This window comes from Protopterus annectens, chromosome 2.part1 (assembly GCF_019279795.1).
Source record: "Protopterus annectens isolate FY-2018-M chromosome 2.part1, PAN1.0, whole genome shotgun sequence".
Taxonomy (NCBI): Eukaryota; Metazoa; Chordata; order Ceratodontiformes; family Protopteridae; genus Protopterus; species Protopterus annectens.
In genome coordinates, this window is record NC_056729.1 from 1075945017 (window position 1) to 1075970731 (window position 25715).

Here is a 25715-nt window from a genome sequence, read left to right on the forward strand (position 1 = left end):
GGGTTCGAGGGTGGAGTATCCACAAGACACCAGGAATTACGCATCCATGAAGTACCATAATGGCCTGGACATCACTATGGGGATCAGGTGGTGGGGAATCTTTTGACACCAGAGGTACTTTGAATTAAAGTGCTGGCACAGACATTAGCATGGGGATTGGGGGTGGGGAATCACTTGAAACAAGGGATAATTTGAACTTAAGTGTCATAATAGCATAGACATTGCTATCATGATTGGGGACAGAGCATTCACTAGGCAGCAGGGATTCTACTAATATGCCATAACTGCACATAAACTATTATGTATTCTGTGGGAGGGGGTCACACTACAAGTGTGCCATAATGGCATTTAAACTACTGTGGCAATCAGGAGTGGGATGGAATCATAGGAGGGAAGACAAGTCAGGGAGCAGGTATGAAGACTGTGATGTATGTGCGCATGTGTGTGTGTGTGTGTGTGTGTGTGTGTGTGTGTGTGTGTGTGTGTGTGTGTGTGTGTGTGTGTGTGTGTGTGTGTGTGTGTGTGTGTGTGTGGCAGTGTGTATTTGTGTGTGTCTTTATATTTGAATGTATATTTGTGTGTAAGCGAGCGTGACTGCAGGGAGGATGCTAATGTCTATGGGTCTATATTATAACATCCAAGTCTTACAACTTCAAATGTTATAATATCAAATCCAGTAGAGCAAAACACCAGAAAACCGAACAGTCAGAATAAACATACACACAACACAAGCACACCAAAATATATAATTCACACACACACACTTCACAAAACCCTACACTAAACCATACATACAGCACTAGCTATCCACTTACCTTAACCCAACCCTAACCCTAAGGTCTGTCACTATCGCACACTCACCTTACCCGCTCCCTAACACTAATTCACCTACCCCACCCTAACCCTCACGTCCACACAGTGGCACACTTACCTGACCTGTGCCCTAATCCTAACTCACCTAACCAACACCCAATCACACACTCACCTTCGTTTGCACACTTACCTTAACCCGGTCAGTAACCTTCGCTCCACAGTTGAGGAAATAGTGCAGCTGCAGAAATGGCTCACCGAATACTTTCCCTAGGAAAGTATTCAGTGTTCTGCAGCTTCGCTATTTCCAGTGTTCGCTCTACTGGGTTCGATATTATAACATTCGAAGTTGTAAGACTTTGATGTTATAATATAGACCCAATGTCTACACAAGCATCAATTTACAGTCATGCGGATATGCACGGCTCAGTAGTAACTGCAATTCAGAAACTTTCAAATACGTTGATACTGAGGATGTACATTGTCACAGCTAACATGTCTTTGAATTACAGATTAGGTCATCATGGGAGCAAGTGTGGCTCATGATAGACCATTTAATGAATTCCTATGATAATCAGTCTTTTAACTGGTAATTCACATGTTAGGATTCTGTGCTATTACATGCTGTAGTGATAAGTAAAACTGAGAAGTACAACAAACACCAACTCCTATTGGATAGTAGAGATTTATTCCATGGAGAACAATACATGGTGTATTTACTTGATGGAAGTAATGCAGGCTTGAGAAAAACAGACTCTTTCAAACATACATTTTAATATGATGTCTTTCTGTGATATTGTGGAGTACTATGGGTAGAACTTATGTGACAAAGTCATGCCATTGCAGAATACTGATACCAATACAGGGTATATCTGGTTTACTATTTTTGTATGTGACAAGTCTCATTACTACAAAATCTTGGTAAATTGCAGTATGTCTTTATAGAAAAAGTTCAGACATTTGAAAGGTATAATGTCATTCACATTAGGGTGGTGCTCAGCACATGGAACTATGTCATAGATTGCTCAGCCTGAGGCAGTCATGTACAGTTTTCTGTTAGCATAGCACATTTGTAATAATCTGACTCTTAATATAGGTTTCTCCCTATCCTGGTATAATGAAGGCATAGAAAATTCAAATATCTGCATTGCCATCACTTAAAATACAACTGATAAAAAGAACTATTGTACTGTATAAGTGTAGAAGTTCCTAAATAAATGTGTCTTGCTAAGAAACAGTACAGTTTCTCTATAAAGTAGATATACATCTATGAAGTATGAATGAGTACAATAAGCCTCTATAATAACATGGAATGAGGAGACCTAACAGGATAATATGCTTTTGTATCAACCTAACATGGGTCTTTGGTATATTGAGTAACATAGGTTCATAGGTAAGTACTAGGCAATCAGTCTGTAGACCATTTCAAGGCTAGACTAAACATTTTGTTCTAAATTTATCTGTAGCTTCAAGAAGGGCATGACAAGATAGATCAGAAGAGGATTTGAGGTTCCCATCCAATTATCTAGGTCTGTTTTGAAGGTAACAAGGGTGTTATTCTGCTTGACATGTAGTGTGAGTTTGCTCTAGGGGTGAGGGATACATTTATATATGAATCTATCATGCCAATGTGTCTTATTTATCTATTGGTGAGCATTTAGTTCCTTTAGCTCTCAGTATTTGATTTACCTTTAGTTCTGTTAAGGGATAGTAGGTCAGGTAAGGTTGGATCTGTCATGCCACGAAAGGCTAGACACAGATCTCCACAGAGGTGTCAGTAAGAGACTGAGTAGAGAAAAAGGGCTGCCTGTTTGAGGTCTGTCAAGCTGAGTGATATGTTAGGATAAATACATGCTAAAATGTGCATTATATTCAATAACTTGCCTGATAAGGTATGCGAAAAGGAGAATTAAGACGGCTTTGGATCTAGTAGGAATGCCTTTGGAAATTAGATGGGGCCGATAAAAGGCTTCTAAACTGCTGTGGAGACATGATGATCAAATAATAAGGAATTATCAGCAAGAGTACCCAGATCCCTTACAATAGTGTCTAACTGGAGGGGTGCATCTTCGGTATGGTAAGTGAAACTGTTTTGTTTATAAAAATGAACTATGCTACACTTTTTTTTCATTTAATTTGAGAGTATTGTCTGTGCACAAATTATTAACATGGACTAAGCTGTGATAGAGAAACTGTGAGCCAGCTGAAGACTGAATAGCAGCATCCAGTCTATAGTCATCTGCAAACTTAGTTAAACATAGACCAGAAGTATTGGCCTGAACGTCTGAGAAATGCATGCCAAATAGGAGTGGATCCACAACTGTGCTATACCACTAGTAACTGTTTTGTTTTCAGATGGGTTCTATCAGACAACCTGTTAGCTATCTATCAGACAATATAAGGATTTATATTCAGATTTACAAGTCTGTCAATAATGCCTGCATGGGGAACAGTGTCAAAGACCTTGGCCAAGTATAGATATGCTGTCCGAACTGCATAACCACTATCCACTGCTTTGGTTACTTTTTCAAAGAAATTCATGAGGTTCAAAAAGAGGCAGGACCTTCCTTTGATAAAGTCAAATTAATGTGGGTTCAGGGTTAAGGGATTTTCAATGTACATATTGATGAAATCTGATATAATGCACACCTTACCTAACTGTACAGTAACAATACAGACATTTCACATGAATCTTTCAACACCACAAAATGTTTTTGAAGATCATCTCAACAAAGAAGACCCAGCCACTGGGGATGCACAAGCCAGTGCATTTCTTTGTGCTGGTCCCAAGCCCGGATAAATGGGGAGGGTTGTGTCAGGAAGGGCATCTGGCGTAAAACTTCACCAAATCATTTCATGCAGACACCAATAAATACTTTAATACCGGATCTGTCGAGGCCTGGGTTAACAACGACCGCCACCAGTACTGTTAGCCAACAGGGTGCTGGCGGAAATTGGGCTACTGTTGGCCGAAGGAGGAGAACAGGTGGAAGACATGGCCGAAGACAGGAAGAGAGGAGAAAGGCTAGGACTGTGGTAGTGAGGGTCTGAACTTTGAATGTTGGTAGTATGACTGGTATAGGGAGAGAGAGCTAGCTGATATGATGGACAGAAGGAAGGTTGGTATATTGTGTGTGCAAGAGACCAGATGGAAGGGAGGTGTATCGGAGGTGGGTTCAAATTGTTTTATCAAGGTGTGGATGGAAGGAGAAATGGCGTAGGAGTTATTCTGAAGGAACAGTATACTAATAGTGTTTTGGAAGTGAAAAGAGTGTCAGATAGAGTAATGTTTATGAAGCTGGAAATTGATGGTGTAATGATGAATGTTGTTAGTGCATATGCTATACAAGCTGGATGTGCAATGGATGAGAAAGAAATATTTTGGAGTGTATTGGATGAAGTGGTGATGACTGTACCCAAGGGTGAGAGAGTTGTGATTGGAGCCAATTTCAATGGGCATGTTGGTGAAGGGAACAGAGGGGATGAGGATGTGATGGGGAGGTATGGTGTTAAAGGAATGTAGAAGGTCAGATGGTAGTGGATTTTGCGAAAAGGATGGACATGGCTGTGGTGAATACATATTTTAACAAGAAGGAGGAGCATAGGGTGACATACAAGAGTGGAGGAAGATGCACACAGGTGGATTATATCTTATGTAGGAGGGCCAGTTTGAAGGAAATTGGAGACTGTAAAGTGGTGACCGGAGAAAGTGTAGTTAGGCAGCATAGGATGGTGGTTTGTAGGATGACGTTGGTGATTAAGAGGAGGAGGAGGAGTGTGAGGGCAGCACCAAGGATCAAATGGTGGAAATTGAAAAAGGGTAATTGTGAGGTGGAGTTCAGGGATGAGTTAAGACAGTTACTGGGTGGCAGTGAAGAGTTATCAAATAGCTGGATAACTACAGCAGAGCTAGTAAGGGAGACAGCTAGAAAGGTGCTTGGTATCACATCTGGACAGAGGAAGGACGACAAGGAGACATGGTGGTGGAATGAGGAAGTACAGGAGAGTATACAGAGAAATAGGTTGGCAAAGAAGAAGTGGGATTGTCAGAGAGATGAAGAAAGTAGACAGGAGTATAAGGAGATGAGGTGCATGGCAAAGAGAGAGGTGGCAAAGGCTAAGGATAAGGCATATGAAGAGTTGTGTGAAGGGTTGGACATTAAGGAGGGAGAAAAGGACCTGTACCAATTGGCTAGACAGAGGGACCAAGCTAGGAAAGATGTGCAGCAGGTAAAGGTGATAAAGGATAATGAGGGAAACATACTCACAAGTGAGGAGAGTGTGTTGAGGAGATGGAAAGAGTACTTTGAGGGGTTGATGAATGAAGAGAATGAGAGGGAGAGAAGGTTGGATGATGTAGGGATAGTGAATCATGAAGTACAATGGATTAGCAAGGAGGAAGTAAGGATAGCTATGAAGAGAATGAAGAATGGAAAGGCTGTTGGCCCAGATGACATACCTGTGGAAGCATGGAGGTGTTTAGGTTTAATGGCAATGGAGTTTTTAACCAGATTGTTTAATGATATCTTGGAAAGTGAGAGGATGCCTGAGGAATGGAGAAAAAGTGTTTTGGTACCAATTTTTAAGAATAAGGGTGATGTGCAGAGCTGTAGTAACTACAGAGGGATTAAATTGATCAGTCACAGCATGAAGTTGTGGGAAAGAGTAGTGCAAGCAAGGTTAAGAAGGGACATGATGATTAGTGATCAGCAGTATGGTTTCATGCCGGGAAAGAGCACTACAGATGCGATGTTTGCTCTGAGAGTGTTGATGGAAAAGTACAGAGAAGGTCAGAAGGAGTTGCATTGTGCTTTTGTAGACTTAGAGAAAGTATATGACAGGGTGCCTAGAGAGGAGTTGTGGTATTGTATGAGGAAGTCAAGAGTGTCAGAAAAGTATTTAAGAGTGGTACAGGATATGTACGAGGTTAGTGTGACAGCGGTGAGGTCTGCGGTGGGAGTGACAGATGCATTAAGGTGGAGGTGGGGTTACATCAAGGATCAGCTCTGAGCCCTTTCTTATTTGCTATGGTGATGGACAGGTTGACAGACGAGATCAGACAGGAGTCCCCGTGGGCTATGATGTTTGCAGATGACATTATAATCTGTAGTGAGAGTAGGGAACAGGTGGAGGAGACCCTGAAGAGATGGAGATATGCTCTAGAGAGAAGAAGAATGAAGGTCAGCAGGAGTAAGATGTGTGTGAATGAGAGGGAGGATAGAGGAATGGTGAGGATGCAAGGAGTAGAGGTGGTGAAGGTGGACGAGTTTAAATACTCAGGATCAATAGTTCAGAGTAACGGTGAGTGTGGAAAAGAGGTGAAGAAGAGAGTACAGGCAGGATGGAGTGGGTGGAGAAGAGTGTCAGGAGTGATTTGTGACATACGAGTACCTGTAAGAGTAAAAGGGAAGGTCTACAAGAGGGTAGTGAGACCAGCTATGTTATATGGGTTGGAGACAGTGGCATTGACAAAAAGGCAAGAGTTTGAGCTGGATGTGGCAGAATTAAAGATGTTAAGATTTGCACTGGGTGTGATGAGGGTGGACAGGATTAGGAATAAGTATATTAGAGGGTCAGCCCAGGTTGGAAGGTTTGGAGACAAAGCCAGAGAGGCACGATTACATTGGTTTGGACATGTGCTGAGGAGGGATGCTGAGTATATTGGGAAAAAGATGCTAAGGATGAAGCTACCAGGTAACAGGAAAAGAGGAAGGCCTAAGATAAGGTTTATGGATGTGGTGAGAGAGGACATGCAGGTGGTTGGTGTGACAGAGCAAGATGCAGAGGACAGGAAGAAATGGAAACAGGTGATCTGCTGTGGCGACCCCTAACGAGAACAGCTGAAAGAAGATGATGATCTCAACAAAGAAGACCAACCAGAAGATATGGATCATACAAGGTCGATAAGCACTAATTTAGAAATTCAGTCTAAAACTGCAAGCGTCTTTAAGTTATCTCATCACACATAATACAGGGGTGACAAAGATAACAACACTCTGAGATGCATTTTTACTAATTTCTTGAATTACCAAGAACACAAATATATATGAGAAAAAAAAACATAAAGCAGTTCAATGGAAAATGTCATCATCTCCATCAAGAATTATATCACCAATTCAAGAGGGAGAGACAATTGACAGCATTGTTTGTTAAATCACTAATATTAAACAACAGGTTTAATGATCATTATGCAAACTCTTTACTTTTAAAAACAGTCAGTATGAAACAGAAAATAATTCATCATGAAGTTGCTGAGATGTTTAGAAAGTTGTTTACATGGGCTTATGATGATCATTCATGTGTCTGTACCTGTAAGAATCACTTGTCATTGTCATGCCAAGTTGTTTGTATCTCTGAAAAGCTATGTTTGAGAACTCAAGTTACATGAATGGTAGGGTTGATCATTTATTACCCTACACAGAATACATATTTCAGAGGATACCACTAGCCTGGAGCAGACATTTCAGCTATTCAAAACAAAGCCCATGCATGCCCATATTTAAATGTAATTTAGACCAAGGGATAAAAAATAGAAAATTTACCATAGGACTACACCCCATCCTCCTAATAAACATAGGCAGGGCTTAAATACCCTTCCTTCCAGCATTCTACCCTACACTGAAGATGTGGCCCTAACAATTATTGAAAGAAAATTATTGCAAGGGTAATTAAACACCTAAGGGATAACGTAGCTAAGTGACAAACAAGTAACATGGCTAGGCTAAAAATATCCCATCAGGGATAATTGACTGGTATTCTCCTATGAACATATGAATCTTTGAAATAAAATGGGGATATACTTAACTACTTGTGACTCAAATATTGCAAAACTTGATTAGATATCTACAATGGAGTATAATTCACTTATCTATGTACTCAGTATAACTATTTCTGTAGGCACAATGTCCTTCTCTTAAGTTATCTGACTACTACTCTTATATTTCATAAGGATTCTAGGAACTATGTCTTGTGCCTATGTACAACTTTTAAATGTCAAGATTAAGCCTTTACTTTTTAGTTCATGTTTCTCTTTATATGTTACATACACTAGAAGAATTTTATTTTATTCAGATTGGCAAATGGATAATAAAATTAACCACAAAAGTCCTAATTAGTTAATAACATGCTGAAATATATTTTGGCACCTAGATATACATAAATGCAAACTATCAACATCTTATTCCACTACACAGATAGGACCTGCTTTTAAAGAGTTCATTTGTTAGGTAAAGTTACCAGGCAGGTAGAAGATAGGTAAACCTGACAACACATACAGGACTGTCTGTGCTACTTACTATTACTAAATGTATTATTTCAGGTGGTCTATTTTAATGTACTCTGTGTACTGTATTATTTCATTTCAACTCATCTTTCCTTCTTACTTAGCATCTGTCCAATATAGTTTGTACCTTTTTCTCTTTACACTAACTGCGGTACATTTTCCTTTCTCTGTTTGTAAATTAAGGTGCTATATCTGAGCTTTACATGTTTGAATGCTTCTGTTTGTTTAACCTGGTATCCTTTTACACAGATTTATTCTCATTTTTTTTTTTGCTTTCTTTTACCGATTACCATTAGATTACTTTTAGTATAATGTATTCCTAAGTAAACAAGTTGTCTATCTACTTTCCTGTACCATATAAAGGTAAGGATAATGTATGCATGATTACCGTGCATCTATCATTGTTTACCACTGACATTTCTGTATCCATTTATGTTAGCTTATTAATACTCTTATTCCTGCAAAAGATAAACTAGGTACAGTTGCATAGGTTGCACTTGCCATAGCAACTGATATTCAAATGATCACTACTGCAGTAGTCTTAACTATATGGGTTATATCCTGCCAAGAATATAATGGCTGAAGCACTTCAGAAGCTTCAGCATATCTTCCACAAGCAGATCAAGCTGAGCTGAGAAAAAAACAAGTTTGAACACAAAGCCCTCCAGAGCATTTCTGCCAGCAGAGAGAGAGGGAGGTTGAACCATGAAAGGACAATGATAGGGATAACAAAAAAAAACTGGCATAAAAAAACACACCAAAAACTAAGAAGCTGAAGGGAGGGAGCAGGTACTGCAGCAGTGATGATTCAAACATTTATTTATTTATTTATTTCCAGTTTGATGACTGGGGAGGTCCACTGGACTCAGGGAGCCCATTTTCAGTGGAGGCCTGGGGAGAAAAGCTCCGCATTACATAGTTTAGTTACATATACAATCATAGTAAAAAAGACACAATTACAATTTCATTCTGTGCTAGAGAACAGGAATAAATTCTTTGGTTACATAGTACCTAAATATTTAGGTTGGCAGTGGTAACTTAACTGAGAGGGACAATAAAGACTTAGAAGGAAAAGAGAGAAAAAAAAGAAGAAAGGTGGCCCGGGGAGAAAAGCTCCACATTACATAGTTTAGTTATATATACAATCATAGTAAAGAAGACACAATTACAATTTCATTCCGTGCTAGAGAACAGGAATAAATTCTTTGGTTACATAGCACCTAAATATTTAGGATGGCAGTGGTAACTTAAATGAGAGAGAGAATAAAGACTTAGAAGGAAAAGAGAAAAAAAAGAGAAAAAGGTGGCATGGGTTATTTATAATGCATACAATTATATTATTTACAATATGTATATTTATGTTAGGTTAGCTTGTACTCAGAGTTAGTCAGGAGTTTAAGGGGTGGATTGGTTATTAGGCTAGGTGGGGAGAATGCAGTTGCATTTGCTGTTAGAGGAAAGGTAGGAATGTAGCTGAGTTTTAAAGTTTTCATAGTTTTCACAAGTCCTTAGAGAGTAAGGAACATAATTCCATTTTTTAACTAAGGAAAAGGATAGAAGAAGGTGACCAGCAGGACGATTGGGTTTGCGGACAGTGATTAGGTTTTGGTGAGTAGATCTTAGAGTTCTCTGAGTGGTGTAAGGTTGAAAGATGTTGGTTAGTGCTGGGCACTTAGTAGGTTGAAAACTTAGTCTGTGGGCTGTAGTAATTTGGAGATGGTCTAGATGGTTGGAGAGTTCAAGACAATTTAACAAATAAAGGGCAGTACAATGATGGAAGGAGAATTTGGCTTTGGTTGCAAATTTAGAAACCTTATTATAACAGACTTCCAATTTGGAGGAGAGAGAGGCAGATAAGTTTGTTAGTAGAGGAGCGCCATACATTAGTGAGGGGGTAGATAGGTAGTGGCGAGAGTTTGCTGGTGGAAGAAGAGAGAAAGTGGATGTTTCTGTATAGCATAACAAGTTTTATATGGGTTTTCGTAATGTTTTGCTGGATATGAGTGTTGAATTTTATGCTCATCAATAGTAACCCCAGGTAGTTTAGCGAAGGGAACAACCTCTATAGCAGAGTTGTTTTGGCTAATAATTTGGAATGAGTTTTTATCAAGAGGGGAAGATTTTGAGGGATAGAATAATAGTATTTTGGATTTATTGACATTTAGTGAGAGGTGGTTTTGGAGCATCCAGTTTTCAGTGGTGGAGAAAGCAGTTTGGGTCACTGTTTGAAACCCTGAGAGGTTAGCGGCTCAGCAGACTAAAGCTGAATCATGTGTATATTGTACAATTTTGGTGTTGGGTATGACTTTGTGGAAATCATTAATAAAGATGTTGAATAGCATTGGACCGAGTATGGATCCCTGATGTACCCCAGTGGGGGTAGGAAGGAAGGTTGAGGTGCCTTTCCCCCATTTTACAGCTTGAGACCTGTCAGAGAGGTAGCTTGAGAACCAGAATAAGGTATTCTGGAAGAGATTAAGGTTATAAAGATGGTTCAAGGGATGGGTGTGGGAGATGGTATCAAATGCCTTGGACAGATCTAGTAGAACTGTAGATACTATTTTTCCAGAGTCATGGGCCAGATTTATTGTGTCTAAGAAGGAGATAAGGGCAGTGATAGTACTATGGCCAGGCCAGAAGCCATGTTGGGTTGGAGTGATTAGTTGCTGATTGGCTAGGAATGGCATAAGCTGAACGTGGATGTATTTTTCCAGAAGTTTTGAGATTGGGGAGAGGATAGCTATGGGGCGGTAGTTAGAGATGTTATTGTTTTTGCCTCCTTTATGGAGAGGTAGAATAAAGGCAGCCCACTATAGTTTGGGCACATAAGATTCCTGCATGGATCTATTGATCAAGATGCTAATGGGGAGAGCGATACCATCTGAACTATTTTTAGGAAGAAAGATGGGATATTGTCAGGGGCAATGGAGCATGGTTTTAATTTAGTGAGTAATTTTTTTATGTGGGATGTTGAGATGGGTTTACGTTCAAATATTGGAGGAGGATTGGGGGCAGAGGGTGATGTATCGGATGAGGATGATTGGATAGGTTGAGGGGAAGGGTTATTGTTAGGGAAGGCCTTGGTCAGTTCTGCTATGGAGTTGGTGAAGAAGGAGTTGAATAGAAAGGCTATTTCAGGATCAGATTTGCTGGTGTCAGGGCAGGGGCTGTTTTTGGTACCTGGGTTGAGAAGAGAATTAATGGAATTCTAGAAATGTTTGGGTTCTTTTGATTGGTTAGACAGGATTTTGATATAGTAGGACTTTTTGTATCTGATGATTTGTTTTTTAGTGAAGTTGTAGAGTTGTTTATATTTAAGAAAAGTTTCTGGCTGCTTGTTTTGATGGTATGTTTTCCAGGATTTATCTCTTTGTAGCATAGGTTTTTTGGTATCTTTGGTTAGCCATGGAGCAGTCTTAGTTTTTACTATTTTTGTTCTTGGTGGAGCTAGGGAGTTGAGGATGTTTAAGAAGGTAGAGTTGACAAATTCTGTGGCATTGTATAGTGGAAGAGTTTTTAGGGGTTTCCAGTTTGTTTGTTTTAGGGAGTCAGAGAAAGTAGTGGGGTTAAAGTTTGTGAGGTTACCTGTGTGAATATACTGGTGTAGGTAGCTTGGTGTATGAAAGCTGGGAAGTGGTCAGGTATAATGCCAGAGTTTAATACATTATTAGGATGGGATACTAGGATTCAGTCTAGTGTGGTACCTGGGGGGTTTGTTTTGTTGGGTCTGGTAATGGAGTTAGTTAGTTAGTTGGGTATAGTTAAATAGACTGATGGATACGGTGGGATTAGAGTTGTTGATTTTATTTGGATCAATATTTACATCTCCAAGTATGAAGGTCTCTAGCTTAATATTGGTAGAGGTCCAGAGAAGAATTTCTTCAAGAGTAGTGATGTTATTACCAGGGGGATGTAGAGGGCAATGATACAAATGCTTTTGTGGTTATTTATTTTTAGTAGGCCTATCACTAGTTCTGCATTGTTGAATGGAGGGATAGGATTGGGGTAGGGAATGACGGATAGCAGGTTAGAGTAAATTACGGCTACCCCACCCCCTTTTCTATTTAAGCGATCTTGTCTGAGGGATTGGAATCCAGGAGGGAGGATTCCAGAGTCACAAATATGAGGTTTTAGCCAGGTTTCTGAGATGGCTCCAATGTCGGGTAGGTTGTAGTTTAGCCAAGCATGAAAGTGGGCTACTTTATTTCTTAGACTTTAGGCATTGATGGTGAAGAATTTGAGGTATGTATGGTTAGTTTTATTGCTTGTGACAGGGAGATTGGGACTACAGGAAGTATTTGGTTCAGGATTTGGATGTATGTCCCCTGCTGAGCAGAGGTAGTTGAGGAAAGGTAGTAGTAGTTTTGATTTGGTCTTTAATAGTTGTGGACAGTAAGATATTAGTTTAGGTTTGTAGTATTTAATTGAAGGGGGAAAAAGTTTTATCCTGAAGTAGTGGAGCGGGTTGGGTTGAATTAGAGAGGCGGATATGTTGTGGAAGTGTGTTTTAGTGGGATGAGGAAAGAGATTGGGAGTGGAGGCATAGGAAAGGAAGGAGGGGTGGAGTTGATTATAGGAGTAGGAGGTGGCGTGGTATAAAGGGGGTAAGAATAGAATGCAGATAGATGGGTGAGAATGGTTTGAGGTAAAAGACAAGGCATGGTAGAGGAGTATATGTGTATATTAGCAGTATAAAATGAGTAGGGCAGGTTGTATATATGTATAGATGGAGTAGAAATAGATGTTGATAAGGACTTTGATGGGCGGGGTTGGAATGGTTGTGATTGGCAGGTGGAGGTAGAGAGGGGAGGGGTTATAGTGTGGAGATGATTGGTTGGCTGAGAGAGGGAGGGGTTTGGAGTAGAAATAAATGTAGGAGTAGTGGGGGTGGGTGGGAAATGGGGGCAGGGTAGGGCAGCGGAGTGAGCCCATAGGGCAAACGGAGCGGGAAGAGCTGGAGAGAAGGTGCCTGGTAGAAACCAATCTGCTGTTATGGCAAGTTTACATACACAGCTGTACTATGTTCTTCAGTACTGATCACTGCTACAGCTGCCTTAGCTGTATGGGTAGATTACCATAGACAAAGTGTAAGAAACTTCTCTCTGTGGAAGATTTTCAGTCCATATATTTCTAGTTAATCACTGTATATTAATCAGATCAGACAATAGTAGTAGAAAAAGCAAACTTAAACTCGTCTTAAGTCAAAACAAAACAAAAAATAATAATAGAAAATATATAATTGTACAGCATTACTAAGTATACGAAAGTAATCCAAGCAAGGCAGGCAGTCTGTTTCCAGTCAAAAATCCTTTATTAAGTACACAGACAAGCAATCCAAGTAAAACAAAAATAGAGTAATAATTTCCTCACAAGCTTTCTAAATATATATATATATATATATATATATATATATATATATATACTTTTTATCAGGCATGGGAATGGTTTATTGAGCTGTAAAACAAAGTGTTATTGGTACACATGTTAAATTCACATCCCTTCCCCCATCAGTGTGACATTCGAGCTAGTCCTGCCCTACTTAGTAGCTGTCATAATAATATATAACCCTTATGTACTTTAAATAACATTTATAATGATGTGGTACCTCTTATTTAACCAGATTATTAAGTAGATTATTAAGTCTGTGATTTTATCCAAGACAATATACTACATGGCTAGAAATATATCAACATTAGCTCATTTGGCAATCAAAAATATATATAAATATATACATATACATTTTGCATGTAAAATCAATTTCTATTTTCATAACCTATTGTTAACAAAGATCGCTTTTGTCCTTCTAGACTTCTTCAGGTCTGTGTACAAGAACCCTAAAAACAATCTATAAAAAAATATATAATTGTATAATTAGTTAGTATTGTTATTATGCATCATTTTGAATAAAGTGGAAAAAATAACCAGAAAAAAATAAAAATAAGAAAAAATGTATGTATGATGATGGAAACAAAATATACACTTAAATTTCAACTGATTTAAAATGGTATTTAAAACCAATTTGTAAAATAAAATAAAATAAAATACAATTAGTTATGTAAACAATGTGGCAATTTTCTAAGTTCCAGTGCACTTTTAATTGAACAGTAGTAATTTAGTCCAGGCTTCCTAAAAGAGTTCAGCTTTAATTACCACATGAGTTCATGTTTCTCCAGAATATTCGGGATGTCTCCTTCAAGATCACCCATGTCTATGTGATCCATGGGATCCAGGAACTGGAACTTAAAATCATCCCGAATATTCTGGAGAAACATGAACTCATGTGGCAATTAAAGCTGAACTCTTTTAGGAAGCCTGGAATAAACTACTACTGTTCAATTAAAAGTGCACTGGAACGTAAAAAATTGCCACATTGTTTACATAACTAATTGTATTTTATTTTATTTTATTCTACAAATTGGTTTTAAATACCATTTTAAATCAGTTAAAATTTAAGTGTATATTTTGTTTCCATCATCATACATACATTTTTTCTTATTTTTATTTTCTTCTGGCCATTTTTTCTACTTTATTCAAAATGATGAGTAATAACAATACTAACTAATTATACAATTATATATATTTTTATAGATTGTTTTAGGGTTCTTGTACACAGACCTGAAGAAGTCTAGAAGGACGAAAGCAATCTTTGTTAACAATAGGTTATGAAAATAGAAATTGATTTTTACATGCAAAATGTATATGTATATATTTATATATATATTTGATTGCCAAATGAACTAAGGTTGATATATTTCCAGCCATGTAGTATATTGTCTTGGATAAAATCACAGACTTAATAATCTACTTAATAATCTGGTTAAATAAGAGATACCACAGCATTATAAATTTTATTTAAAGTACATAAGGGTTATATATTATTATGACAGCTACTGAGTAGGACAGGACCAGCTCGAATGTCACACTGATGGGGGAAGGGATGTGAATTTAACATGTGTACCAATAGCACTTTGTTTTACAGCACAATAAACCACTCCCATGCCTGATAAAAAATATATATATATTTAGAAAGCTTGTGAGGAAATTATTACTGCATTTTTGTTTTACTTGGATCGCTTGTCTGTGTACTTAATAAAGGATTTTCAACTGGAAACAGACTGCCTGCCTTGCTTGGATTACTTTCGAATACTTAGTAATGCTGTACAATTATATATTTTCTATTATTATTTTTTGTTTTGTTTTGACTTAAGACGAGTATAAGTTCGCTACTTCTGCTACTATTGTCTGATCTGATTAATATACAATGATTAACTAGAAATATATGGACTGAAAATCTTCCACACAGAGAAGTTTCTTACACTGTTTGGTTTTTGGACCCGCTACACTTTAGTGGGTTGTTTTGAGACTTCGCGGATACCACAGAGATTACTTGTTTTTTGGTAGATTACCATAGCTAACCATATTTGGGAGTGGAAGGAGAAGAGTCCAGGAGTCCATGAAGAATGTTCCTAGGAAAGCTTGATCTAGACCCAGAGAAGGAATCAAACTTATAGTGCTTTGTAAAAGTATGTACAGAGAACCAAGTAGCAGTTTCTAGAATAGTTCTAGAGTCTAACTATTTCCAAAAAGTCATAGATAAAGCCATGGCCCTAGTAGAGTGGGACTTGATCCTGCCTGGAAAAGATTTGTCATGGTGAGTATAAAAAACGTTAATAACCTTAGACAACCATTTGGAAATAATTTGTTTTGACATAGGTTGTCCCTTTCACTTACCTTCACAAGAAATGAACAATCGATCCAAAGATCTGAAAGATTTAGTTCTGTTAAGATAGTATCTGAGTTGTCTGTGGACATCCAAGGTATAGAGTATCCTTTCCTTATTTTTAAGTTTAAGAAAGAAAACAGGGAAATGGGTAGTTTGCTTTAAAGTAAACTTGGATACCACTTTATGAATAAAAGAAGGATTAGTTCTCAATGAAACCCTATCCCTATGGAAAATGAGACATGGTTGGCTCACCATAAGAGCTTGCAATTGGATATCATTCTTGCAGAGGTCAGAGCAATCAATGAAACTGTTTTCATGTTAAGAACTTCAAGTCAGAGAAATTGGCTGGCTTAAATGGAGCAAGTGTTAGCTTCTGTAACACAAACTTAAAGATCCCAAGGAGGGGCCACTTGTTTATTTGGAGGGCTCTTATGCAAAACTTTGTTCAAGAATATTTTGACATGGAACTGCCTTGAATGAGGGGGATCTATGGCACACATGTTGAAATGGCTAATAAATGAACCTTCGCAGAGGAATAAGAAAAGCCATACGATAATAACTCACACAAGTATTATAAAACCAGAGAACAACTAGCCCTGAATGGGTGCTAGGTACATTGTGGCATCAATTAGAAAGCCTTTTCCATTTGATAATATGATTTTTTAGTAGCATGCTTTCTTGCCTGAATTAGTACCTGCTGCATGTTCTCAGAAAACAGATGCCTAAAAGCAATTAAGACCCTATCATCCAGGCAGTCGATTGAAGATGAATGATGTCGGGTGTATTGAACACCCTGTTCTTGTCTGAGCAAATTCATTCTGCATGCAAGCGTGTGGTAATTGCCTCTGGCCATTTCCAAAATAAGAGAGACCCAGAGGTGCTTGGGCCAGAAGGGAGTCACCACAAAAATCTTGGGGGTTCCTTCTGAATCTTCAGAAGTACCTGGAATATTAAACGAAAGGGCAGAAAGGAATACAGGAACATTCCTGTTCAAAGAAAATAAAATGCATCTGTCTTCCAGGCCTTCATGCACAGAGTCCTGGAACAGAATTTTGCCAGTTGATTGTTCAGACAGGAGGCAAAGATATATACTTGAGGAACTCCCACAGATGGATCAAATCTTGGACGACCCCATGATCTAGTTTCAAGTTTTTAGGGGCTGCACTGGTCCTGCTCAAGTTGTCTGCCTCGCAATTTTGCTGTGATGGAATGTAGGATGCCTGTAAAGTTATATTGTGCTATGAAGCTATAGCCTAAGTTAACATGAGTAGTCTGTAAATAGGGTTCAACCTGGTTCCCCCTTGCTTGTTTTTGTACTACATGACCATGGTATTGTTTTGTAACCACGTGAAGAGGTCTTGTGGACCAAAGATCATTCAATGAGTTGATTGCCTTGTTCAGGACAAGCATCTTTTTGATACTTATGTGCTTCCATCTGTCCTTTGTTTTCCACACCCATTGCAATGTTATCCTTTCTAAAACTGCTCCCCAAGCAAAGTCCTAAACATCTATGGTACTTTGGAGCAGGGAGGTAGAAGGGAAGACCTGGAATTGAGAATATCTGCTGTCTCCATGAAACATTTTTTTCTGACAAGCTTCAGAACTGGCATCTGAAAAAAAGGGTGTGGATGCTGTGTCCAAAGTGACTTCAGGTTCAACTATATTGTTCCCATATGGATTCTTGCCAGGAATATCAAGAGAATCATACATGCCATGAGACTCAATATCCTTTCATATTCCCCTCGCAGTGACCAAAAGTCTGAGTGAAAAACCTAGAAATAGATCTAAATAAAAATCTATTTTTCTTTTGGAAGAAAAGCTCTTTGAACTGGGGTGTCTAATTGACATCCAAGGAACACAAATCTTGTGTGAGAGAGAGAGTCAAGAAATACTTCAGTTTGTGCATGAGATCTCTCATCTTCAAGAGAGATTCCAGACATTTAAAAAAATCTGCAAAGTTAAGCAAGTTGTCTAAAATGGCATCCAAGGAACACAAATCTTGTGTGAGAGAGAGAGAGTCAAGAAAGACTTCATTTTGTGCATGAGATCTCTCATCTACAAGAGAGATTTCAGACATTTTGAAAAAAAAAATCTGCGAAGTTAATCAAGTTGTCTAAAATGGAAAAATGTGGATACCTGTAGCCTGCAATCATTTATAATTGGAATTACTCTTGATGCAATGGATAGTCTAAAGGGTAAGGAAGAGAACTGGTAATGTGATCCATGCACACAAAACCTTAAGAAACATTAGAAATCTGGATGAATAAGGAAATGATAATCATCTTTTAGTCTAGCATTGCCAGGAAACTCAGAAGAGGAAGAATAGGTAACAGGTTGTGATTTGACATAATTTTGAATTTGGGAATTATCAAAAACAGGTTTAGGAAAGAAAAGATCCAGATCTGGTCTCCAAACATTTTCTTTCTTTGGCACTAGGAACATCCTTGAATAAACCAGCTTCCCCACCTGAGAAGAAGGAACTGGTTCTGTCACTCCTTAGGACAGCATGTGATGAAGAGTAGGTGGAAATAAAAGAGTCGGATCTGCAGGATGAGGAATGACACCCTGGAAAGGAGTAATTTTATCACTTTACTATTTGTAACCCCGATAAATGGTTTTTGGAACCCATTTGCCTGAAGCAACCTGTTGCCAAAGAGAAAAATGGAGATTCAGACTTTCTGGTAGAGAAAATGGGCCAGGATGGGAGGTGCGTCAGAAAGTCTCTTGGATAGTAATTCAAACTCTCCATGGTTTGGGGAGGTTTGAGACTTCTGTTTGGAACCCCTTGCCACTTCTTCTTAAACACCTGTTTACCTGAATTATGTTGAGAATATTTATTCTGGTTTTTTTTTTTTTTTTTGCAAAAACTGGATGAAATGAAAGAAAATCCCCTGGGCAATTTGGAAAAGGAAAGCTGAAACATCTTACAGATTCCCCTGTCCAGCTTTTTCTTTTCCTCGCACTTTTTAATTACCTCTGCAGCAGGGGAAACAAGCACTAAATTTCTATCCAAGGGAGAATTTAAAATCTGATTTTTAACATCTGAGAATGCAGCCAAGCAAACCTCCTTAAAATAATACCAGCAGCCATTACCCTTGTAAGAAGTATCAATGGAATCATATACACACTGCAAACAATGAGTAGTGACCTTTGGAATAGAAAAAAAATTTACAGTCTCAAGACAGTTCATTAAAGCACAACACCCCTAGCTTTAAAATAACTTTCCTGAAGAGGAAAGTAATAAAACTACAGTATATTTAAGAAAAGTAACGTTTTCCCCAAAGGGAGCATATCTCTCCAGTAAATGAAACCAGAAGCTGAATGTTGATCCTCAAATGCCTCAGAGGGTCACAAGCCTCAAGGGCATTAAAGCTCCAAAGGGCTTCACGTCCATACTTATCATTTTGTCAGCTCAGGTTGAGCTGCTTGACAGTTTGGGTGTTTTTAAAGTGACCTGAAGTTTTGGAAGCTGGACAGTTGTTATATTCTTTCCAGGAAATAACCCATACAAGGCTACTGCAACAGTGATCAATATGAAGAACTCCCAGGCTGCTAATCGGCATCAGTTCCTTTCTTAATGTCAAATGCTTCTGCATGGTATCTTTTTAATGTAATTCATACATTTTTTTTTCTAGCTACCTTCATACAGTACCTTAAATATAATTATCTGTGTTTTGGAAATTTCCTTATTAAACATTCTTTGCAATATTACTTCTCTAGCTACATTACTGAAGCTTAGCATTTCTAATAAAACTATATTTTTCAATTATGTGTTTTGGCAAATAAAACACCTGCAGGGTAAACTTGTTTTTAATATTTGAGAATTGTAGCTTTGACAAGCATATTTTCTACACTGCCAAATTCCACTACACAAATTTTATAGAAGGAAAAAATGTCCATCTAACATAACCGTATGGTACATTCTTAAAACTTTCATATTTCCCTTCATAAAAAAGGGAAGCATTCCACTTTCTTGGCATCTGGGAAATTGAAGTATATTTTTAAACTGAAAATGTAATTGTTTATCCTATTTCTTATTAGAAACCTTAGACAAACTGTTAGACCATCCAAAAAGTAAAGGACCTAATTTTTTTACTACCTTCATTGTATTCTCAACCCTATCAACTGCTAAATGTTTAAAGAACTCTTTGTTACCTTTCTTAGTGTCATAGATTCTTATTAAGATATTGACCCTGAAAGATCTTTAGAAGCCAATGCATTCTGATGAATTTTATTAGGCCATGAAATATAAATATGAATTTCCCACAGCAGGCAGAACATTTAAGTTGCCACTTTCCATAAGGGACAAGGGTACTATTCAGGGATGAACCTGTGATTTCTAATTCATCGAGATTACATTTGAACATAGTAAGGGAAGTTCTTTTGTTTATGTATACAGAAAGATGATTCCAAAGTAAGTGGAATTCTTTGTGATAAAATGTTCTATCCCATCAACATGTTCTGTTTATGTTTCAGAAGAGATTAAGAATGCTTGAACAGGTGTTTTTGCCACCGTTGGAATAGTGGATGTGCAGTGGGTCTGAGGTGATAGGATCTGTTGAGGCTGAGTATGTAATGCAGCGGTCACCCCTCAACACTGTATATAATACTGAGAATAGGGGCAAGATTTTGAGATAATTAATGTAGCTGTTATAAATTAGACCATTGAATTTTTGGTGAGAAAATGTGTGGGGATTCAAGTGTGTCAGGTGGTCAAGTATATGCCAAAAAGGTTATTATACTGAATTATTGGCAACATTTCTTGTTCTGGACACCATAACCTTACTAATAAGTTTAGCAATAAGAAAGGACTTTCATACAGTAGTGAATATGTGATGATCGATGGACAGCTCACGGTCTACATATTTTCCCAGGTCCTTAACTACTGGATTGATTTTTAAGGCTATGTTGTCAACATTATAATTACAGGCGATGTCATGATTGCCAAGGGGTACTGTTTTACATTTTTTGGCATTTCTTTTTAGTCCATGGTTATGACACCTAATATTTGTATAGAAAAGTTCTTTTGGAGGACCCTGGTATTATCTGGCTAATTATGGCACCTAGTTTACAGTCATCAGTAATCTTGATGTCCCATAATCCCTTAATATTGCCTTTGACATCCAATAATTAAATGCCAAAGATGATTGGCTGAAGGACAAAGTCCTTTGGTACATCATTGGTGACAAGTCTTTTGGTAGAGATAGAGTCATCCACCCCAATTTCATGGGTTCTATTTGTGAGGTATATAGGGATTGACATGTAGCTGGTAGAGTTGATAGCAATACCTGAGTAGGGAATAGTGTTGAATGCCTTAAGTTACTTACTCACTGAGACCAATGACTGGTGTAGAAATGATGGCCTTAAGCTTAATGCCAAAAAATGTGTCGTCAACCCTTTTGGGAAAAACTTAGTTCCCACGAATTACCACATCGATGGAAGCCCACTGAACACTGAAGGCGTTATAAGAGATCCAGGGACACAGGTTGACAGCAACCACTCCTTCGACCACCACATTGCCATGGTGGTCAGAAAGTCCTTCTATGTGGCACATCTCATTATCATGGGCTTTGCATCCAGGAAGAAAGAGGTCATTATCTCTCTCTGCTCTTCCCTTATTAGGCCAATCATCGAGTATAATGCCCCATTTGGCATGTACCTCATTAGACACATGCAACAGCTGGAAAGGCCACAAAAGTACCTCACAAAGAGGATCCTAGGCCTTAAACACATGTCCTACATGGACAGACTCAAAAAACTCCAGCTATTCTCTGTCTCATATCATCTACTAAGAGGTGATCTCTGCTTGACTTACAAAGCCATGTCTGACCCAGCTCTGATAGAAAAGCTACATCTAAAGAAATCCCAATCCCTCCACACCACATGCTCCAGAGACATCAACCTCATTACCACAATCAAAAGAACATGCTGGAGGGACAGGTTCATAACACAGAGACTGCCCATGCTATGGAATAGACTTCCCATACATGTCAAGCAGAGCACCTCACTGGCTCTCTTCAAGAAAAATCTTGATGAGTGGATGGGAAATAGAAAGTTCACCCCAGGGATCACTTCAGTGGCTCTACTTGATAGAGGTACTGGGAACTAACATCAGGCGGCACGGTGCCAGAGTACTTCTATGGGCTAGGCTTATAAAGGCTCCAGGGCCATTAGCCTGGTACACACCTATGAACCTATAAACCTACTACCCATAATGCTATGAGTGGTGTGTATCTTAAGGCATTCAACACTAAGAAATATACTGCCCATTATACTATATCCACAGAACAACACAAATAAAAAAAAGAACACCTTAGTGAAATATGGAAAATATACTCCCTTGTCTTATTATGACCATATCCATAACTAAACCCCATCTTTTGTCTTTCTCATTATCTTGCATACAGTATTCATTAGGATACATCCCACGTTGCATAATTATGTCCAATGAAATATTTGTACTTACATATACTTTGTTATGGCAAAAGCCAGGGTACCATTTGGCTAGGCTTATATAGGCCCTAGGGCCAATAGCCTAGTACCTACCTATGAACCTATGTGTGAACATTTTTATGCATTACAATGTTTTATAAATAATTTGTATTGATTTTTGTAAATACTGAATATTTTTAATGTACCTGTTAATGGATCACTCACACTCAGTGACATAACTAAAAAGGACAGTAACAAAGTTTCTTGTCCCCAGTGTTCGAGCTCATTTATTCATTTATTTATTTATTTTATCTTATTTTACATTTGTTAACCAGGAAAGTCCAACTGGACACAGGTCCAGTTTCAGCTGAGGCCCGGGGAGAAAAGCTCTAGATTGTTACACATATACTACAGTAAGTATTAACAAGCAAAATCAATGACTATTAGACTACACATAATACATATATACAGGAGTGAGTAGATATTAACAAGCAAACTTATTACATATTCAGTTAAAACGTAGTAAACAGCAGAAGAAAATGTAACTTTTTGGAATAGGCTAAATAGAACTATAGTATGCAATACATTGAAATAGTAATATTCATTCCTAAATATAGTTTTCATGGCACTATATAAGAGAACAGATCTAGCAGAGGAAGCACTCATATTAGCACTTACATTAGAGTACATACTGATGGTGTTATAGAAATCAAACCGAGCAGAGGCATTACTCATATCAGCACTTTTGTTAGGATACATACTGCGAATACACTTTTTGAGGTACAGTAAAAATCAAGCCTAACAGAGAATCAGTCATATCAGTACTGTGAAAGGATACCTAGTGGGATGCAATCAAAGTGTGAGGGTGCGAGAATATGGATGGAGAGTACATCTACATGTTAAATGAAAAGTAAAAAAAGGGCTATCTGGCTATCAAGCCAGAAAATAACATGTAACCTAAGCAAATGAATGAATACAGATATAATGAATGAATATAGACATAGTGAATACTTCCCTTTATTAATCCTTTTCTCAAAATCATTTGCTTATAGAACAATAAAAAATTTAATTTGTCACAGCTTCAATCCTTATTAATTTTTTTCAGTAAAGATTAGTGAAAAACATTCATACTGCTTAAAAATTCAACTTACCTTCATAGTTGATATATCAACAGCAGTAATATTAAAGGTAGAAATTATATTTAATATCTTAACTACTTCTTGTATATTATTGGTCTCAGTGAAATTTGCAGCATTTTGTTCTACTATATATGCAAGATTCTGTAGAACAATAGGTATCACTTCATCTAGAGTCAAGATGCTGTCATTGAGGCTCTGTGAAACAAAAATAAAAATAATTTGTTATAGTAAGCAATACTTTGGCTGTTTTCTGTTATGTTTACTACTACCATTGGATAACACAGTCTTTGAACTAATATTACAGTTTTGACATCACCATCAGAAAGCATGATTCTTTTTTGGCACATTGCCATGCAGGGTTTTGCTACTGCAGCTAGTTACAGTTTGCATCACTGGAAATCTCATAACTTGAAAAAATAAGTACTGCATTAACAGTATCTGAAATGCAAAAAAAAAAAAATGCAGTAAAACTCCTTTGTGTTTGTGATGATGTGAGGTAGTGCCAGCTGTGCTTGGGGGGAGTATGGCATTGCATGTGTAACATATGCCAACATAGCTATCTAGAGTTTGTAAAGAATTACATGTCATTTGAATATCAAACTGATTTGTACAGATGCTTATGTTAAAAATTTGTAAAGCTCCTTGTGTTAAAAATGTATCAATAGTGGGTCTTGCTGGACAGAAAAGGAATATACATGTACATCAGATTGTATTGTTGTAACTGCTGAAATGTATATGTTTTAAGAGAGGATACTGGAAGGGAAGGGGTTAAGATCAGCCCAGCTAACCTTAAAAAACATAGCCTGAAATTAAATGATTTGGTTTAGACCATAAAGAGCCTATCTCACAGGACTGAATGAGGCCAGAGATGCAATGTCCGTGGAAAGCATTTCTGCAGGAAGAGTGAAAATGTTGGAATTGTTTTTTATAGCTTTCAGATACTGTATTAAGCCTTAGCAAAGTGCTATGTGTGGGTTGTGACACATCTGTGCCAAATCCTGGCTCAGTTGCTAGTGAGGGGGTAGTGTGTGAACCACAGACAGGTGACTAGATGTGATATCATTCTGTAGCCAGCACTGAAATTGTTTTTAATCCTGACAAGAGACACCCATCTAACTTCATCTTGCCTTGCTCTAGCAAGTAAGTAGGGTATAGTAATTCTTCAGCCAGTTAGGAAAATATAGTGAGATTAGATAAATGTTATTTTTTCTGTATCTGTTTGAGTCTTTCCATCTGTGTTGTTTTTTTACACTTTCTGTGGCTGAAACTCTGGTGATTATTGTAAATAGATATTCAGTATTTTCATGTTTCCTATTTTATTATTTATTATTAAATATATCTATACATTTCATTGTGGCTGGTGTTTTAGAAAATATATTAATTGAACTCCTGTAGCCTGTAAGTAGTTATCACTAAAGGTGTGTGTACTCTCAACAGCACAAGGTAAACATACAGAATTTTATTTTTCACAACAATTTTATTTATTTTTGTTAGTTTAGTTTAAACAGGGAAATCAAAGATGTCAGCAGAGGATTATGGCACGCTGACAGCGAACTGCTTGGCTAAGGTGTGCAAATCCAAAGGACTGGAGCATGCCAACCTGAATAAAGAGGAAATTATTTCAGCCTTAGTCACAGCTGCAGCACAGACCAGCATACAGGATAATAACCAGACTGGCAATGGGGATGTGCAACCCTCAGAAACAAGACAGTTCACCTTTTCCTCAAAGGATTTAAAAACCCAGCTGGAGTTAAAGAAACTTGAACTGGAGGCAAAATTCATAGAATTAGAATTAGGAGGGAGACTGCAGCATTTGAAGGCTGAGGAAAATGAGAAGCAGCATCAACATGAGAGGGTATGCTGACTCTTCAACAGGAGCATGGGGGTGATGGGGAAGGGAATAACCAAATTCCTGAAGCAACAAAGTAAATACAGTTCTTGCACAGTATAAACAAGGTGATCATTCTGATAGTTTTATTCATATATTTGAAAGAATATGCAAATAGTATAATGTTGAACAAGGGCTCTGGGTATGGTTCCTGACCCCCTTACTCCATGGAAAAGCTGTAACCTCTGTTTATAGATTGTCTGATACTGATGTTTAAATTATGACCAGGTTAAACAATGTTTATTGGAAGGTTATAAGTTAAAACCTGAAGCTTACAGAAAAAAGTTTTGTGAGCATAGATATAAGTTAGATGAAAGTGTATGTGATTATATTGCTGAGCTAAGCACTTATTTTTAGATGGGTGAGTGGATGGCAGGTCACCATGTTTGAAAGGCTGGCAGACCCTTTGGTGAAAGAACAAGCCCTTAGCACTTTGTCTGA

At 37.9% G+C, this 25715-nt stretch overlaps 1 protein-coding gene across 2 annotated transcripts in view; it reads right to left on the bottom strand.

Annotated features, from left to right (window-relative positions):
* The window catches only part of LOC122794328, a 1793522-nt gene that overhangs the window by 159709 nt on the left and 1608098 nt on the right, over positions 1-25715 (bottom strand). For both annotated transcript variants that reach the window (XM_044062632.1, XM_044062631.1), the window contains one exon: positions 23399-23581. In XM_044062632.1, coding sequence (XP_043918567.1) covers positions 23399-23581 — 183 coding nt within the window. The remainder of the gene's footprint in view (positions 1-23398; positions 23582-25715) is intronic.